At 38.2% G+C, this 19,850-nt stretch overlaps 1 protein-coding gene across 1 annotated transcript in view; it reads right to left on the bottom strand.

Annotated features, from left to right (window-relative positions):
* LOC139936035 (TBC1 domain family member 19-like) overlaps positions 1 to 19,850 on the bottom strand; it is a 238,102-nt gene that overhangs the window by 203,456 nt on the left and 14,796 nt on the right. The window contains exons 6-9 of the mRNA XM_071930746.1: positions 18,831 to 18,894; positions 17,255 to 17,412; positions 13,794 to 13,866; positions 3,216 to 3,367 (exon numbers count right to left, since the gene is read on the bottom strand). Coding sequence (XP_071786847.1) covers positions 3,216 to 3,367; positions 13,794 to 13,866; positions 17,255 to 17,412; positions 18,831 to 18,894 — 447 coding nt within the window. The remainder of the gene's footprint in view (positions 1 to 3,215; positions 3,368 to 13,793; positions 13,867 to 17,254; positions 17,413 to 18,830; positions 18,895 to 19,850) is intronic.

Here is a 19,850-nt window from a genome sequence, read left to right as displayed (position 1 = left end):
CATTGTATTCTACTTTTTAAACATCTTTTTAACCATATGCATTTTATAACAAACGGTTACAAACGCTTTTCAAAGACCAACTCGACCGATCCAAGGCAACGTGTTCCTTTAAGTCAGTCAGACTTAAGAAGGAAAAGTATAATTCTTGTAAATGCCAACTGTAAACCAAAGCATGGTACATGTTCAACTACAACTGACTGTGTATTTTTTAGTTGTACAATGCGCAGTGAAGATGAGTTCATTCTATGAGTACACAAAAATGAAATAATAGAAAAAGCTTGATGTAACATGAGAATTATTACGATTTGTCGATGAGAATATAAACTCATCCTAAGAGGATGGCAAAATGAAAGAATGTAAAAAGTCTGTTCTTTATGGAGGCATGATGTTTTATTTATGGAAAAAAGAATATTTTATCAAGTACAAGGGCTGACCTACTCGTGTAGGCTTTGATGGACGTGTCGAGCTAGTTACTCACATTTTCTTTTCTTTTTTCCAAAGACCCCCCCCCCCCCCCCAAAGAAAAAAAAAGGAAATCAGACTTAAGTAGGAAAAAATATCATTATTATTTATGACGATAATTGATAAGCACAAGCAAGATCAAGGTGGAATGGTGACGAAGAGCCTAGAGGCCTTCTTTCTGCAGTTGAATGACATGGCTAGATAGTAGATAGAAAGACAAATAGAGCATCGCCACAACAAAACTCGCACTTAAATTTCATGACAGTAAATTTTGTTTAGTTCATCCAAGCTTGATCAAGAATTAACAACACACCTGCAGTGACTAGCTAACCAGATCTGCTGATTGTCTCACAAGTTTTGTCACCGGTCTACTGTTAATAATTACACGATACATTTATATGGGGCAAAATGCAGGAGCCTCCATGGGCAGCACGAAACATAAAACAAAGTAAAACTAGACAGAGCTGTTTCGTTAATAAAATTTTCAAATTTTTCCACAAAACACAACACCTTTAAGACGACTTCATGTGACTTGTGATGATGTCATAATGACATCCTTGTTTCGTAATGATCATTGCACCAATACCTTTCATCCCTGAAAGTTTCATTGCAATTGCTCTTTAGGAACATTGCAAATCAGCACTTATAAAATGTAATTTCTAAACCAGACAAATCAAAACAATAAAATATAATAAAAACTTAAACAAAAACAAGAGCTGTTTCGCTGCGCTGTGTTTCGAAACAGCTAAAAAAAGACCCTGAACAGAAATACAGGGTTGTCACAAATATACCAGCTCCAAATGTAGAACTCTGAGAAAATAAATGATAGCTGTATGATTGATGTGTACTACATGTAGATTGGTAAATTAGTTTTCCCCTTTGTAGCAGCAGGTAGCAAATGAACTCGACAACCAAGACCACTCGGGACGAGAATCTTCACTGGTCCTCGTCTTTGCCCGGCGGACAAACTCACGCTGTGTTGTTTGGACACAACACTCAATATTGCCACTACCGCCCTAGATGCATCGAGCAGAGAGTTTTTGATGGATAGCATCTGTCTCGCGGCACCATCCGTCTTGGATGAGTCGTGACCAAATTAAGAAGGGCATCAGTGGTTTACAAGGAACATTATCAATAAACGTTCACTTCATTGCATACTGCAAAAAAGTTTTTCCTACATTATATAGTTTTTTTCCTACTATATAAGAACAGAAAACTAAGGGAATCTGGTCTTTACTGTGTGATAATGACCAGGTTGGTGGCTGGCCGCAGTAAACGGACCACGTCGCAAAAACATTATCAATAAACTTTCACTACATTGCATACTGCAGAAATGTTTCTCCTACATAATATACAGTTTCTTCCTACTATATAAGAAAAGAATATTTAAAAATCTGGTCTTTACTGCGTGATAATGACCGGGTTGGTGGCTGGCCGCAGTAAACAGACCACGTCGTAAAAACATTGTCAATAAACTTTCACTTCATTGCATATGTTTCTCTTACAATATAGTTTCTTCATACTATATAAGAAAGGGCATCAGTGATTTACAAGAAACATCAAACAGGTTTACAGCAAATCTGTGCTTGTGTTACGATCAAAACATGCATATTTGCGGTAATATCAGAAAACTGAAGAGCTTTCCACAGAAAGTTACAGCAAGATAAATAGTTACAGATCAGAACATATAATATCAAAAACTTGAAGAACTTTCCACACACAAAATTACAGCAGGACAAATATGTTCCTGTGGGATGCAAGTTATGACAAAGGCAAGATCACACACACAAAATCTATAACAGCAATAAATCAAATATACACAGCAAGAAATCTAACACTCAAATAAATCTAGCAACAGTTGTTACTGCACATTTCCTGTCAAATCCTGCAAAAAAGTCATTCCTCTTCTTGGAGCCTTTTTCACTCCACTGCAGGAGGAAAGTCTCCTCACCAATTTCGCAATTAACAAATCATTTCTAAATCCTGTAAAACACTTATTTATCACCTAGGGATCTTCAGCTGTTGCGGCGCCGTGTTCACTGAGTGGTCATCAAGCGCTTAGTAATGCATCATCTTGTAGACATTTTTGGAAGGGTTAGTGTAAGGTTAGACACCCCATAACCAAGGAATCCTTTGTATGACTGCACCCCCCAAAACTTGAAGACGGGGTACCTGGTTGGGTGATGAAGCGTCTACATCTAAAACTGTTTCAACAACCCTCTGGGGTGGGGGGGGGGGGGGGGTGATTCCACAGCGAGTTGACGTTACACTGAAACATTACAGTGACTTGATTCTATAGGACTTTGTTACTAGCGATTGAAGACTTTAACATTAAGAAAATAAAAATCGGAAATTGGTGAGGTCAATATAACACAGGTCAATGTAATGAGGGTCACGGTGGAGGAATGAAGTGGCAAGTTACTGCTGAACAGTGTAACGATGGATCAATGGAGAACAAAGAAACACAAGTCACAGGAACAATGTAACAGGAGTCACTGCTGAACACTGGTCAAGGGTAAAACAATTTGAAGTGAGTCACTTTGCAACAATGTAACGCGAATCACTTTGGGGAAACTATGTAGCGCCAATCAGTGTGAATTGATCACTGTGGGACGATGTAACGCGAGTCACTGCATGAAGATGTAACGCGAGTCACTGTGGAACTTTGAAACATAAGTCACTGTGTAACATTGTAACGTTAGTCACCGTGGAATCACCCTTCTGTACAGAATAAAAGAATCTGGGGTACTCACAATATCATCCGTGGCTACGCCCAGCATGCTCGCCCATAGCTCAGCCCGTAGACCCCCTGGGCATCCCTTCTTGGCGTACTGCTGGGCGAGGGGGGAGTGGTTTGCCTGTAGGACACGCCTACCCAGTCGCATCCGCTCGTTGTCAAACACCTCTGTGAATTGGGAGAAACCACCAATAAGATGTCAATTAAAATAGTGCTCAGTTAAAAAAAAATAGCTTTGCTGCTTTGCGATGTTACGCCCTCTTATTTCTGGTTTGCAAGTCATGATGACATCACTTGCGTACACATAGAGTTGCTTAAGCAACAAATATTGCTTAATCATTGTCTGCTAAGCATCGTAAGAGTCAGTTAACAAATGTCACCAACATTCAAGATACACTAACAACACTTAGTTGGTAGAAATCGCAAATCTTGCTTTAGTCATTTTTTTTTCTTTTTTCCACCCCAATATTGTTTTGAATTTACCCCGTTAGTTTCCTTTGTGGCTTATTACTTGGTAGCTTGTAAAAGTAAACATCCGTTATAAAAAAGTATCGATGACACTTGACTATTTATTTTACCAAATATTTCAAAAGCACATAGTTTAACCTATATACACATTTTTTTTCATTGCATTTATTTCATTTAATTGAATCAGTATCTACTACTTTCGATGACACTTGACTATTTATTTTACCAAATATTTCAAAAGCACATAGTTTAACCTATATACACATTTTTTTTCATTTCATTTATTTCATTTAATTGAATCAGTATCTACTACCCTTCTAACTATTCTGCACTAACAAAAATCACAACAAAACTCAAGCTGATGAATTTATCTTCTAGTATTCTCTGATCATGCAAGACAAACTCTGTGTACCATTCCGCTGACATTTTATTAATGCCTTACATTTCGTTATCCAACTCTGTCTTCAATTCTCTCTCACTATACATTCCACTCAGGAAAGAAAATCAGGCAGACACATGAAACAAACATCAGCAACCGAAGTTTATTTGATAAAACTTTTAAACACAGCGATTTAAAATAAACATGAAATTCCTATAACCTCTGGAAAACAAACTCCTGGTGATAATAACAGAAACCGGGATGAGTCAGCTTAATTGGCAATAACTTCCAATGGTGTTCATTGCTATTTTTTATCTAAACACAAAACCTCGTCATTACCATCGTGTGACTTTTTTTTTTTTTTTTTTTTTTTTTACGACAAGTACCGAACGGACCTCAGGATGTGTTATGATAAATCCTACCCCCCCCCCTACGCACTTCGATCAAGAAATATTGCAATTTGCCGTTGATGAATGGCAGTGTTTGTGAGGGCAGGCAAGTTGACAAATCACCCGCTAATGTCAACCGGTTATTTCCAATGGTTTTTATGTAGTAACAATTACATTTATTTGTACGAATGGCAAGGGTTGTTTGCTGAAATTGCCGCTCTGTGTTTACCGTCCAATTCAGTATGCAAGTCTCTTATTTTTCTCTCTTTTCGTTCTCCCAAAGTTTTTCGTTTGCCGACAAAATGAAGTGTGAAGGAGATGAAATTTTACGAGGAAAAACTGAAGTAGCTGTAGTAATTCGTTTTGCCAATTTAATCTGAAGAGGGGAAGACATGATGGCAAGTAATAAAAATGGTCAAAGTTGATTTCGATTTCGAAGAATTTACAAGAAATCTCGCTTGATGCAAAGCTGGTACAGGGAATCCAAAACCCAAGTGATACAAATCTCGGCTGTCCTTTCATCTTTGGGGAAATGAAAATGAAGTATATATCTGCGGAGTCTCAACAAATTTAATAAGAGAAGACCTCAAACATACATAGTAGAACATGAAAATATTGTACACAGGGGTAATTGTATGGACAAAAAAATTAAGAAGACTTTCCTCTCGGTGTGGAGTAATTGGTGCGTCATGGCTGAGTGTTTAAAGACCCTGCAGCCGATTTCACGAAACGCTAGGATGAATCCTAACTCGAGTTAGGATGAGTAACCCGTCCTAACTTAGGATGGGTTCAATGCGTCCTACGTATTTGAATACGGAACTTTACTCGTCCTAAGATTAATCCTAAGTTAGGAAGAGTTTGGTGAAATCGACGGCTGGACACTATTGGTAATTGTCAAAGACCAGTCATCTCAATTGGTGTATCTCAATGCATAAAATAACAAACCTGTGACAATTTGAACTCAATTGATCGTCGAAGTTGCAAGATAATAAGGGAAGAAAAAACACCCTTGTCACACAAAGTTGTATGCTTTCAGATGCTTGATTAAGGGACCTCAAAATTCCAAAAACTATGTTACTTCAGAGGGAGCAGTTTCTCACAATGTTTTATACTATCAACATCTCTCCATTGCTTGTTACAAAGTAAGGTTTTATGCTAATAAGTATTTTGAGTAATTACAACGAGAAAAAAAATGTGATTAGAATTGTTGCAGATGGTGCAGTGATTAGAATTATGCAGTGCCTTTAGGGGCAGGAGTGCAGAGCATAACAAACTGATTTACAGAATGCAGAAACATTGTGAGTGTATAATATATGGTTAATTTTGCATCGGGGATAAAGAATATTAACTTTGTTTTTTACCCATACACCGATGAGTGTCAGCACTGTATACTCAGTATTTTCCCTTTCGTGACAAAAAAAGCATCTATTTAAGGGACATTTCTGTCGTCGAAGCTCTAAGACGCTTCCGGAAATCTAAACAATTCCCCCCAAAAATATGTCTTCCCTGAAATCAATCACATGCCACATCTTTTTTGGTCACATTTTTTCTTTTTTTTTTTGGGGGGGGGGGGCTTGCAAATGTTTTCATGGGGCAAAAAGAGAAAAAGGACGTGAAGAAAGGTGGAATTGGAGATTTCAGATTTCCTTCCAAGATTCTGTTTGAGAGGATTCCATCATGAAGCGACCGGCGCAGTCGCGATGATGTAATGGATATCGTCACCTGTGTGACAGCACTTTGATCTGTTCAGATGCTTCAAGAAACCCCACACATCATTCTGAATAACAAACTCTCCCGGATATCAAGTTTTTCGCGGCTAAACAAAATGAGCGGATTGGTTGGTTTCCCGTTTCCCTTTTCCCCCAATTTTCCTGGTCTGGATAGCGGTTTCTGTGTTCCATGAATACCTGGGGTTTTGGGGTTTTTTTTTCCCTCCTGAAGTCGATCATGTATACTGTTCAAAACGACGAGACCAAACCAGCTCTTTTTTTCAGAGCCAATACTCCCTCAAAGGAGAATTATTACATGGTTGTACATAGAAGCTTACTATTATTTATGGTTCACACTATTCAAAGCTTCAAACATCACTTGTTTTTGTTTCTATTATTGAATAACCAAGACGGATTGAAATTTCCAAAAGTCTGTTAGATAATATTAATGTTTTGGGGTTGGCTTTTTTAATAGGTTTATATTAAAGCATAGGATTCAAACTGCCTCTAGCTACCGGGCAATCTCGGAAGTACAGTTGGTAAGACTCTAGAATTGCAAGGGTCGTGGGTTCGAGATGTTTTTTCACAGGACTCGGGAAAGTACTGAGTATACAGTGCTAACACACTTCAGTGTATGGGTAAAAACCAAAAATTAATATTCTTTATCCCGGATGCAAACTTAACATCTATTATATCGTTGCGGTACCCGCTGCCAAAACATAGGATTCGAACTGCCTCTAGCTGCCGGGCAACCTCGGTAGTCTAGCTGGTAAGACACTGCTCTAGAATTGCAAGGGTCGTGGGTTCAAATCCCACCCGAGTAGCATGCCTGTGATATTTTTTCACAGGACTCTGGAAAGTACTGAGTATACAGTGCTAACACACATCGGTGTTTGGGTAAAAACCAAAATTAATATTCTTTATGTCCGATGCAAATGTAACATCAATTATAGGATTAAATCGGCTTACAACAACAGCTTTTCAATATTACTGTATGAGAGCAACAGATGGTTTATCATTTGTATAAAATACAAAACATTGTGGCCGGGAGTGGTTGATTACAGCTTCCTGTTTGGAATGCTTAGTATGGAGTTTTCTAGAATTTACACTAAGATTTCAAAGTACAAAAAGTTTGGTGTTCTCTGTTTTTGAATCCCCTCCTCTCCGAGTTTCAATGATTTATAGATCCAAGACTCGAGAAAGCGCTGAGTGTACTGCGCTTATCACAAATCAGAGTGATTCATGTGGCTTGTCACTAAGTCCCGTTTTGGTTCCCCTTTGAAAAAAGAAAAAAAAATGATATCTAAAGAGTTGAGTACAAATCAATATTAAAGACCAGCTTGGAACGAAAAAACAGCAACAGGTGATTTCTGCCAAGTTCATTTTTAAATGTGTCTAAAATCAATAAGCATAATTGAGTTCACATGAGAGTAAACAGGTTTTAAAGGCACTGGACACTTTTGGTAATTACTCAAAATAATTGTTAGCATAAAAAACTTACTTGGTAATGAGCTGTTGATAGTGTAAAACATTGTGGAAAAACAGCTCCCTCTGAAGTAACACGCAGTTTATGAGAAAGAGGTAATTTCGCACTCAAATAATAAAAGACTTCAGTCCTGAAGCTATTTGTCAGGCATCTGAAAGCTCACAAATTTGTGCAAAGTTAGGGTGATTTTTCCTTTCATTATTCTCTTGCAACTTTGATCAGTCAATCAATCAATCAATCAATCAGAGGGAACTTATATAGCGCCCCAATAAACCAAAGTTGTTCAAAGGCGCTTACCAAATGGAGTGCAAATTTTCACAGGCATTTGTTGAGATACACCAAGTGAGAATACCTGTCTTTGACAATTACCAAAGGTGTCCAGTTCCTTAACGGTAAAAAAAAGTCAGTCCAATTATTATATATAGATACATGTATATATTTTTTCCAATCTCCACAAAATTATTGACTTTTTTGACTTTCATTTGAGTCTATTAACTGTTCAAATACCTTTGTATCATGTTCCCTACACGCATGGTGGTATCTTTTGTTGTTTGATGTACATGTATGTGTTTTATAAATTCTTGCCTTGAATGAATGAAAATGAATGATTACCACCCCCCCCCCCCCCCCCGGGACTCCTGTTCCGCTGATAATTGATTTTAATTACAGAGTGTATATGATATGGTGTTCAAACACCTGGCGTGTAAAAACTTGGAATATTGGTGAAAGGGAAATGTGAACTGTTTTGTTAACTCTATTTAATTGTTTGAAATTGTCAGATTTTGCCAGAACCACATAAAGTTCCTTTTTGGGTGTTATTCTCTGACTATCAAAAAAAAAAAAGGGGTACAGGCCTGATACTTCACGGAGGCAACGAAGGCGATTGCCTCCATGCCCCCTGGTCATTGCCTTGGTGCCCTTGAAATACTCCAGTACAAATTTGCACTTTCATCATAGCGTGCCCTTAACTAAGAGAAAAATGCCTTGGTGCCCTTGCCCTTTCAAAAACTAAGCATACAGCCCTGGGGATATATACCTTACCACAGAGATCAATTTAAACTTAAGAGTTAAGAGTTAACATGCGAAAACTGCATTTGATTAAAAAAAAAAAATTAAAGATACTTGGGATATATAAAATTATTTGACAAGATTCTGAAAATTAACACAATGGTTGAGATTCCTTAATGACAATTACATGTAATCTCTTTTGATGACTTTTTGTGACTTGGATTTTGTTTATTATTAATCATCGCACAATTTTCCTTTTAAAGAAACATACTTGAAAATCTTCCTTTTAGATTAAAAGATTTTATAAAGTAACTCTTTTTCTAATCGGGAACTTTACAAACTCCCCCCCCCCCCCCTAGCAAAAAAGCTCTTCCGACACATCACACCATAAAAGTACAATACTACAGCTAGGGATTTCCACGTACATGTATCAAAAAGAATTCATTCATTTTTAAAGATAATCGCTTCAAGGAGTTCGTTGCTCGGAAACCTCTGTCATTTTAATCTCTCAGCACAGACACAAAGAGTTAGCATCTTCCACAGGGATATTAAACACCTTGAAAAATGCGCACAGCACCATAAATATGCTAGGCGCGCTGAGTCTTTTTTCTGTTAGATACTTGTCCGTGGACAGCTCTGGGCCGACTAATAGATTAGCGATCTTCTTGCTGAATTTCCTTTTCAAACTTTGAAGTTGTGTGCCTTTGCCTTATCGAGTCACCAAGTAAGTTCTTTTGCTAACCATTATTTTGAGTAATTACCAAAAGTGTTCAGCAGCCGATTTCACGACACGCTAGGATTAATCCTAACTCGAGTTAGGACGAGTAACTCATCCTAACTTAAGACGAGTAACTCATCCTAACTAAGGACGAGTAACTCATCCTAACTTAGGATGGGTTCAATTCGCCCTACGTATTTGGATATAAAACTGAGCCTGTCCTAAGATTATTCCTCAGTTAGGAAGAGTTTGGTGAAATCGACGGCTGCAGCAGTTTTCACGAAACGCTAGGATTAGTCCTTTCTCAAATTTAAGCACGAGTAACTCGTCCTAACTTAGGATGGGTTCGTTGCGTCCAACCGTCTATTAAACTTAACTTGTCCTAAGTCCTGAGACTTATTAATTCCTAAGTTAGGAAGAGTTTAGTGAACTTGACAGCTGTGCCTTTTAAGAGAGCATCTGATGATATCATTTAACATCATGCTGACCAGTGACAATCGCTGGCCACAGGCGCTTTCATGCGATAGGCGCCAAAGGTGCTTTAAACATTTAGAAGCCAGAAATATGATCATGGCACCAGCCCTCTGTGGATTGTATAATCATCATCTTCAAAGCACGCAATGGTCATTCATCAAAACCATCATCAGAAGGATAGCGGGCAGAAAAACAGTGGGCAGTAGGCCTATTATGGCCCGGACTTTTATTTGAATGCATAAGAAGTTAGTTTTTTATATGAACCAAGACAGCTCTGTGTTACATTATTCTCTGTTCTGTTGTTCTTTGTATATAAAAAAAAACTTATTCTTCAACACTAGTGAAAACACTGTGCGGAGGTGTGTGTATAGCTGTGTGTCCCATTGGATGTTTTCTTCCGCTGCTAAGCGGAAGGTTACCATGACTGGCTTTGGTGTAATCTACCATGCATTCCCAGCTTGACTTATATTCCGCAGCGTTTGCATAGTGTTTACAGCGTGCTTAGGATTACGTGCTAAGGATTGTGTGGTCTAAGCAAGCTTACAACTGACGAGCCCACTGACTTCTATTCGATGGCATAAAGAAGTTAGTTTTTATATGAACAGGTCTGTGTTACAAATCCTACTGTTCTTCTGTTCTTTGTATGTATGAAAACACTTATTCTTCAACACTAGTGAACACACTATGTGGACATGTGTGTATAGCTGTGTTCCCGTTGGACTTTTTCTTCCACTGCCAAGCAAAGTATTACCGTGACTAGTTTCAGTGTAATTTTACCATGTATTCCCACCTTGACTTAGCTTACAACTATTATTTTATTATTATTCATTCAACCATTTCAACAATACATGACAATACAAAAATACTACCAGATGGGCTAGGAGAAACAAAAGCAAAATAATTATTGTGCTCCATAGATCTGCCTCCCCACATCTGGTTAGAACTGACCAGAACTGTGAAAAAGGACCGCCCAAAAGTCTCACAATAGACGTTGGTGTGTCATATTCACAAGGAGCTCACGAGATTGTACAAAATTACCACACTTGCTAAGTTGAATGGCCATGGGGCATCTCAATAAAATGCAGTTAATGAAGCAACTTGAATTTCCACAGGTTTTCTCTCCCAGTGTTTTTTTTTTTTTTATCACCACGATGGGGAAGAAAAACTCAAGGTTTTTTAACCCTAGACAAATGAAATCATGCCTGAGATATTATGTCGGAGCTTGGCCCAGCTCTCTGTTTCCAATTTCACGGTTGGCGGTCTACGCTTACACATGCATGCTGAACAGTCCAATATCAAAGTGCCGCCGAATAGAAACAATTTAAACGTGGTGATCTGCTTCACGGCCAATGTGTGTTTAAAAAAAAAAAACGATCGTGTAACTCCTTTAGAGGATGACATGCAACTCTGACAACCGCAATATTAAATTCCATGTTAGGTTTTTCCCTCAAGCATATGGTTTCCCCCCATAAAGTGTTACTTTATGATTCATGTGAGAGATTTCTTTTTTTCCACTGATCTCAAAAAAACAATTTAACATGGGGATCCACTTCACGGCCAATGTGTGTTAAAAAAATAAATGAAAATAAAAACACCTCCCATAGAGGATGTAAGATATATGACATGCAACTCTGACAACTGCAATATTTATTTCCATGTTGGTTTTTTTTTCCTCAAGCATATTACTTTTTCCCCGTAAAGTGTTACATGATTCATGTGAGATTTTTATTTTATTTTCCGTGATCTCAAAAAAAACAATTTAATATGGGGATGCGCTTCACGGGCAATGTGTGTTTAAAAAAAAAAAAAAGATCCTATAACTCTTTTAGAGGCAGTAAGATAGACATGAAACTCTGACAAATGCAACATATATTTCCATATTACATGTAGATTTTTTCCCCTTTAAGCATATGATTTTTCGCCATAAAGTAATACTTTATGATTTATGTGAACAATTATTATTCTTATTTTTTATCTCAATTTCAACCAAGGCTCTTTATGATTTGACTCATCTTGCCCCTAATCCTTTGCAACTCGTGCAAAATAAAATGTTTCAAAAGCCGTTGGGGACTGTTGGTTAGATCGGTTCTACCCTGAGGGCAAAGGGATATACAGAACGATTTTCACCTCCTAAGGCTTTCAGGACGATCTAATCCCACCTGCTTTTACATTCCACTTATCAAACGGTTGTACTCGTACCTGAAGTGTGAAAATTGTACCGAGTGCTCAGAGATTTGGGTTCTATTGGTATTTGACACTTTAAAGACACAGGAGTCCAGGACACTATTGGACTATTGGTAATTGTCAAAGACCAGTGTTCTCAATTGGTGTATCTCAACATATGCATCAAATAACAAACCTGTGAACATTTGAGCTCTCATCAGAGTTGAGAGAAAATGATGAAAGAAAAAACATTGATGGACGAATTTGTGTGCTTTCAGATAGGAATAAAAGACTTCTAGCTAAAAGTCTTTTATTATTTTAGTGAGAAATAACCTCTATTTCAAAAGCTTTGCTATGTACTTCAGTGGGAGCCGTTTCTCACATTGTTGTATACTATCAACAGCCAGTGTGTCAGTTTTTAAGTTAATATTTGTTTTGAGTAATTACCAAACATGTACCTTCCTTTAAAGGGTAAATATTATTTGTATGATACGAAACACAATAATAGTCACATTTTCTATTATATCGACGCGGTACCCTCTGCCAAAACATAGGATTCGAACTGCCTCCAGCTACCGGGCAACCTCGGTAGTCAAGTTGGTATGACACTGCTCTAGAATTGCAAGGGTCGTGGGTTCGAATCCCTACCGAGTAATATGCCTGTAATATTTTTTTCACAGGACTCGGGAAAGTACAGAGTATACAGTGCTAACACACAAAGGTGTACGGGTAAATCATTATGGCAGCTTTAAAGTGAGACAAGTTTGACATCATAGTAAAGAGAGTTATGTCCCCCTTTACAACAGTATAATACAAAGTGATTCTGTCAATGATTGCATTATTAGTTTGATAAATGTTTCCAGATGTGTGAATATAAACAATATGTGTACAGGCAGGCGATTAAATGCTTATATGGGTCAACTATTAAAATGACTCTGTAATTTGACCTTCGGATCACAAAGTTTGTCAATTTTATTAAAATTCAATTTCAAAATTCAGGGCATACCACCATTGTTAGGGTCCCACAGTTGTTGTTTTTTGAGTAATAGTGTAGGAATGCGGACTTTACTGGATACAAAAATGCCAAAAAATCTTACAAATTCTACATTCCGTTCCAGCAACACTAACAACATCAAAATCTGCAAAGTACTCACTTGTCATTTTGTGCACGGCTCGGGAAGTATAAAACTCCTAATATTGGGTCAATGCCCATCCAAAAAGGAATTGCGTTCCAATTTCTTGTGTATAGTATAAACAAGCCCATGGGGGGATTTTCACATTGGGCGACCCAGCCGCACAGACACACGTGTCCACACATACGTAATTCCATCACAGTCCCCCACACACCAACTACTTGCATCATTTGTAAGCAGAAAACAAGAAATATGCAGTGTAAACAGGGTCTATATTTTGCCATGCTCATGAAAAACTTTCTCTACATGTATTTTTTGTTAGACCCGTACCCATCCCATTAAGGGCCAAAATCGAACCGTTAAAGGGAAGGTACCTGTTTGGTAATTACTCAAAACAAATATTAACTTAAAAACTGACTTGATGACGAGCATTTGAGAGCTGTTGATAGTACAAACATTGTGGAAAACGACTCTCTCTGAAGTAACATAGTTTTTGAGAAAGAGGTAATTTCTCACTAAAATAATAAAAGACTTCTAGTTAGAAGTCTTTTATTCCTACCTGAAAGCACAAACATTCATCCAACAAGGGTGTTTTTTCTTTCATCATTTTCTGGGAATAGCTGGGAGTTTTAGTTGATACATGTATGAAGTCAAGATGTAAACTTACCTGATGATGCATCTGCGTGGTCATCAACACCAGTCTGCTGCGAAACCGAAGACAGCTCTCGGAATTCCTCTCTCTGAAATAAAATAATAAAACTGATGTTACTAATAACCTCAACTAACAATTACATAAGCAAAAAAAGAAAGTAAGTCAATCAATCAATCAATCAATCAGTTCTGGTGAATAACAGGCCTGAAATTACACAGAGGCCACTGAAGCTTTTGTTGCCCCTGGTCTGGGCCGTGGTGCCCTTGTTCAAAAGTTTACCATTTAAGATTTTCCAGTGCCAATGCCCTTTGCAAAAAGAAAATGGCCTTGCCCTCTCAAAGATGAAATTCGAGGTCAAAATAATGTTGTGCTCCACTGTTACGAAACAGGTCCTAGGATAAAGTAGGATTTTGAATAATGCATTTGTGTGCCCTGAAAAGAGCATGGTTCTTCTAGGCAAAAAAGTACTTTTTCAGCAACAAAAGTCTTTACAGACAATGGACACTATTGGTTATTGTCAAAGACAAGTGTATCTCAACATATGCATAAAATAACAAACCTGTGAAAATTTGAGCTCATTTGGTCGTCGAAGTTGCGAGATAACTATGAGAGAAAAAACACCCTTGTCACACGAAGTTGTGTGCTTTCAGAAGATTGATTTCGAGACCTCAAATTCTAAATTTGAGGTCTCGAAATCAAATTTGTGGAAAACTACTTCTTTCTCTCAAACTACTTCGCTTCAGAGGGAGCTGTTTCTCACAATGTTTTATACCATCAACCTCTCCCCATTACTCATTACCAAGTAAGGTTTTATGCTTTGAGTAATTACAAATAGTGTCCACTACCTTTAAGCCCAAAAATTGCTGCTGAACAACAAAGTATTGCATTACTAATAAAATGCTAGAATTACCCCAAAAGACATTTTTCCATTCCCATGCAGACTAGAACCTTCATGTAGTGATGTATAAATGGCTGAAAACCAACCAAACGTTCAGGCTCACTTTTGCACATTAATTACTTTCTCTTGTAAGTTATCATTACATCATTCGGACCCTGCACACAGCTACTCATTTCAAATCAATCCTACTCTTTTACCATTCCTTTAACCTGTGGAACTGCAGTAGTATGACAAAACACAACCCCCGGTATACTCCATGGGATATGTGCCGATTAAACCAAATCTATTCATAGGTTGTTTTTCTTCTTTTTGTCCATCTTTTCTTATATAGAAACTGTGAATTCTGCAACAAAAGACTAAGCTCATAGCAACAGGTGGGATTGGTGAGTACAACAAATAAGTTTTGCCTCAAGGAAATGCATTCTAAAAAAAAAATCCTAAAATATATTATTTTTACATTTTTACTGAGGATCTGAAGATGCAAATCTTCGCCTCCTCTGTCCTGTCACCTTTGTCTCATTCACTGTGAGCATAGTGAACAATTAAATTCTGTAATCTACCTTCATTTAGAGTGACCAGACTATTACTTTCTTATTCAGCCCCATTTGGTAATATTGCAGCCTCGCTACCGCGGGCAGTGCGCCGTATCGTATGCGTGTGGAAAATGCCAGTATTTGGATGTGATTCCATCTAAATGAATCATGTGTTTAAAGGCAGTGGACACTATTGGTAATTACTCAAAATAATTATTAGCATAAAACCTAACTCGGTAACAATAATGGGGAGAGGTTGATGGTATAAAACATTGTGAGAAACGGCTCTCTTTGAAGTAAAGTAGCTTTCGAGAAAGAAGTAATTTTCCACGAATTTGATTTCAAGACCTCAAGTTTGGAATTTGAGGTCTCTAAATCAAGCATCTGAAAGCACACAACTTTGGCTGACAAGGGTTTTTTTTTTTCTTTCATTATTATCTCGCAACTTCGATGACCGATTGAGCTCAAATTTCACAGGTTTGTTATCTTATGCATATGTCGAGAAACACCAACTGTGAAGGCTAGTCTTTGACAACTACCAATAGTGTCCAGTGACTTTAATCAAAACCCTAAACCATAAAGTTATAAACATATCGCACGATCAGTTAGGTAAAATTGCAGCCTCTCTACCATGGGCAGCGCGCCGTATCGTTACCTCTTCTCACTTTTATTTGGCGCAATTCCATTTCAAATGAATCATGTTTGAACTCGGTCACCCTAAACCATACAGTTACAGACTAATCACATGATCAGTTACATGTAGGTAACCTTGCAGCCTCGCTACCATGCGCAGCGCGCAGTATTGTTACCTATATGCCATGTCACTAAGCCCTGGGAAGGATGTACTGACAAACAATGCTGATTGGCTCCCAAGGGTGGCTACCCCAAGGATTTTTCAAGTCATTTGCGTTTCTTGGTACACTATTTTTCAGAAAATTGTAGTTAAAGGGATCGTACACTATTGGTCATTGTCAAAGACCAATGTTCTCACCTGGTGTATCTCAACATATGCATCAAATAACAAACCTGTGGAAATTTGAGCTCAATTGGTCATCAGAGCTGGGAGAAAATGAAGAAAACACCCTTGTTGGACGAATTGTGTGCTTTCAGATAGGAATAAAAGACTTCTAGCTATAATATATTAGTGAGAAATCACCTCTTTCTCAAAAACGACGTTACTTCAGAGGGAGTCATTTCCCACAATGTTTTATACTATCAACAGCTCTCCAATGCTCATTACCAAGTCAGTTTTTAAGTTAATATTTGTTTTGAGTAATTACCAAACGTGTACCTTCCCTTTACATTGTATCTTTCCATTCTCAACCTTTTTTGGGTATATTATTGTAAAATGACCTACATGTAAGTTTCGTTCAAAAGGGAGAAACGGCTCCCTCAGACTTCAGGCCTGAAGCATTTTATTAGGCAGAAATTTGTGCTGCCACATACTGTGTTTTGTTTTCATTATTCTCTTGCAACTTAGATGACCAATTGAGTCATAATTTTCACAGAACTTTTGGTTATTTATGCATATGTTGGGATACACCAAGTGGGGAAGAATACTGGTCTTTGACAACTACCAAAGGTGTCCAGTACCTATAACTGAACTAGTGTGTCTTATAAACATAATTATCATTAGCAATCGGGCAATCTTTGTGGTCTAATTGGTATGACACTGTTCTAGAATTGCAAAGGTCATGAGTTCGAATCCCACCCGAGTAATATGCCTGTGATTTTTTCACAGAACTCGGGTATTCTGAGTATACAGTGCTAACACACATCGGTGTATATAATGGGTAAAAACAAAAATGAAGATGCAAATTTAACCACTATGTATATCTGAAAGCAATATCAAACAGCATGAATTGTCCGCATAGCCCCTGGCACAGTATTTGTTATGCCTTTGATAAAAAAAAATTCTTCTCATTATGGATGACATGGGATTAAGAAGAAAGGAAAAAAAACGAAGGGGAAAAAAATAAAACATATGAATCATCTGTCAGCCTGATTTATGGATCGTGACGTCGTTTAGAATTCTCTATACGTACCAGATCATCCAGACTGCTGACTTTGAGTGGCAGCTGGATCAACCCCCAGCCATGAAGGGTCCCAACATGGAGCCCTGGGGAACAGTTGGGATTCTTGAGCGTGATCAGCATGTCCAGGAAGTCCTTGGGGGCATACACGGGCCTGAAGGCACTTAAATCTTTTGGAATAGGAACATAAGGATGACAACAAATGAAAATATTTTGTCATATTTCGACGGACACTCGGAGTTCTTGATTGAAGGGTCCGTACAGCCAGCGAGAAACAATAAAAATTGTTCAAAGAGAACTACTACATAGCTCTTGATCCAAGCTAGGTACATGTAATAAGTTGATGGATGTAAAATCGGCCAAAGATTTTTTTCTAGCTAGTGACTCATTGTCCTGCCAGGCATGATATTTGGTCCTTGAAAAAAAGTAGCAACATACAGTACAAGGGCTGACCTGTAGGCTTAATAATAGACTTTTCAAGCTATTTAAAGGCAGTGGACACTATTGGTAATTGTCAATGACTAGCCTTCACAGTTGGTGTATCTCAACATATGCACAAAATAACAAAACTGTGAAAATTTGAGCTCAATCGGTCATCGAACTTGTGAGATAATAATGAAAGAAAAAAACACTCTTGTGACACCAAGTTGTGAGCATTTAGATGGTTGATTTCGAGACCTCACATTCTAAATCCGAGGTCTCGAAATCATATTCGTGGAAAATTACTTCTTTCTCGAAAACTACGTCACTTCAGAGGGAGCCGTTTCTCACAATGTTTCATACCATCAACCTCTCCCCAAGTGAGGTTTTACGCTAATGATTATTTTGAGTAATTACCAATAGTGTCCACTGCTTTTAGTTACACTTTTTCTGACTTTTCAAAGGGGAAAAATCGACTAAAGAAGGAAGAACTATTTCTGTCTTGAATGAACCTTTGCATCTCAGTATAACAACTTAGATTCTGTCTGGTCAAGACTGTTCAGTAAGCCTGGGCGACAAGTGAAATTTACTACTCGACTAGTCGTGCCTAGTTGAGACTCAGACAACATAGTCAAATTCGTGCTGAAAGGATTGAAGGATTGTTTGGGGGTTTTTTAGGGGTTAAAATTTAAGAAAACGGATTTTCAGTTATTAAAAATGGACAAATCACATCCTGTTTAGACCACAGCCACTAATTCAGACTGGTTCTAAGAGTCAATCATAATAATAATTGTGGCTTCTTATATAGCACACATGTCCGTCACTCAGTGACGCTCCTGGCGCTGTAACATTCAGTATTTCCTGCAAGATGAGGGCCTTCGTTTGAATTATGAGGTATAATCCTGATAGCACCATGTAATGTTTTACAAGACGCTGTGGCGCAAACCCCTTCTCTTTTGATAAGTGCACGTTGGGTTATTTTACATGCGTTACATAACACTTGGGACCAACGGCCTAACGTCCAATCTGCAGGACAAGGCAATGGTTAAGTGTCACGGTTTGGGATTCGAACCCACACTCTGCTGATCAGAAACACCAGAGTTTGAATTAGGGGCTCTTAACCACTCGGCCAGGACACTTCCACAGTGGCAAAGAGGATTCCACTCACCTGGTTCCTCAGCTCCAAGCTCATTCCATCTTGCTTTTAAATCTTTCTGCTCCGCTAAAGGTCTCTGTTTTAGTGGGGGAAAAAATTAACACAATTAACCACGAGGGAAAGTGAATTGGTAAGATGTAATTAATTTTGTGTTGAACACAGACAAACTGACTGGCAGGCCTGATACTTCATGGAGACAACAAAGGTAATTGCCTCCATGCCCCCCTGTTTATTGCCTTGGTGCACTTGAAATGCTCCAGTAGAAGTTTACAATTTCCTCATAGCAGGGGTCGAAATTAAGCGGATTTTCATGGTAGTCAGCAGGGCTAGCAACCAAGAACTTTTAGTAGCCCTGATGAGATTTTGGTAGCCCGAAAAACACAGTACATGTATGTCTTGAGTCAAGGCACAAATTTAACAATACACCATCAGCACAGTTTTTTAATTTTTTTTTTATTTTAATTTTTGCATTATTTTCCCACTAGCCATGCTAGCCCGCCGGGCTATCAAACTGGAGAAATGAGTAGCCTGGCTGTAAATCTGGTAGTCCCAGGCTAGCTAGCTAGTGGCAATTTCAACCCCTGCATCTAAAGTGCCCTCTACCAGGGAGAAAATGCCTTGGTGCCCTTACCCTTTCAAAATTTAAGCTAACTGGCCTGGACTGGAGTAAGATTTGAACCTGCGACCTTCGGACCAACGCGCCAGTGCTCAACCAACTGAACTTTCTAGCCGGATATCAGTCTCGTGAGACTTCTCAGTTCTGAAACCAACTGTCCTGTTTTTTAACTACTACCTGGGCGGAATTCAAGAAAGTGGCAGGGACTACTACTTAGGCTACAGGGACTTCACTATTGCGAAGTTAGTTCTTTATTGATCTCAATGTTTTGACTAGCTTACTCTAGTCATCGTAAGAAGACTGAAGAAATGTTAAAGAAGCTGGCTTATTTATTGACTTGACTAATAAGGGAATAAAAGGGTAGCGACAAGTTCTTAAATGGCCGTTTAAAACCGCCAGGGTCGTTGCTGTGTGAT

This window comes from Asterias amurensis, chromosome 4, assembly GCF_032118995.1.
Source record: "Asterias amurensis chromosome 4, ASM3211899v1".
Classification (NCBI taxonomy): domain Eukaryota; kingdom Metazoa; phylum Echinodermata; class Asteroidea; order Forcipulatida; family Asteriidae; genus Asterias; species Asterias amurensis.
This window is presented reverse-complemented; position numbering and strand designations above follow the sequence as displayed.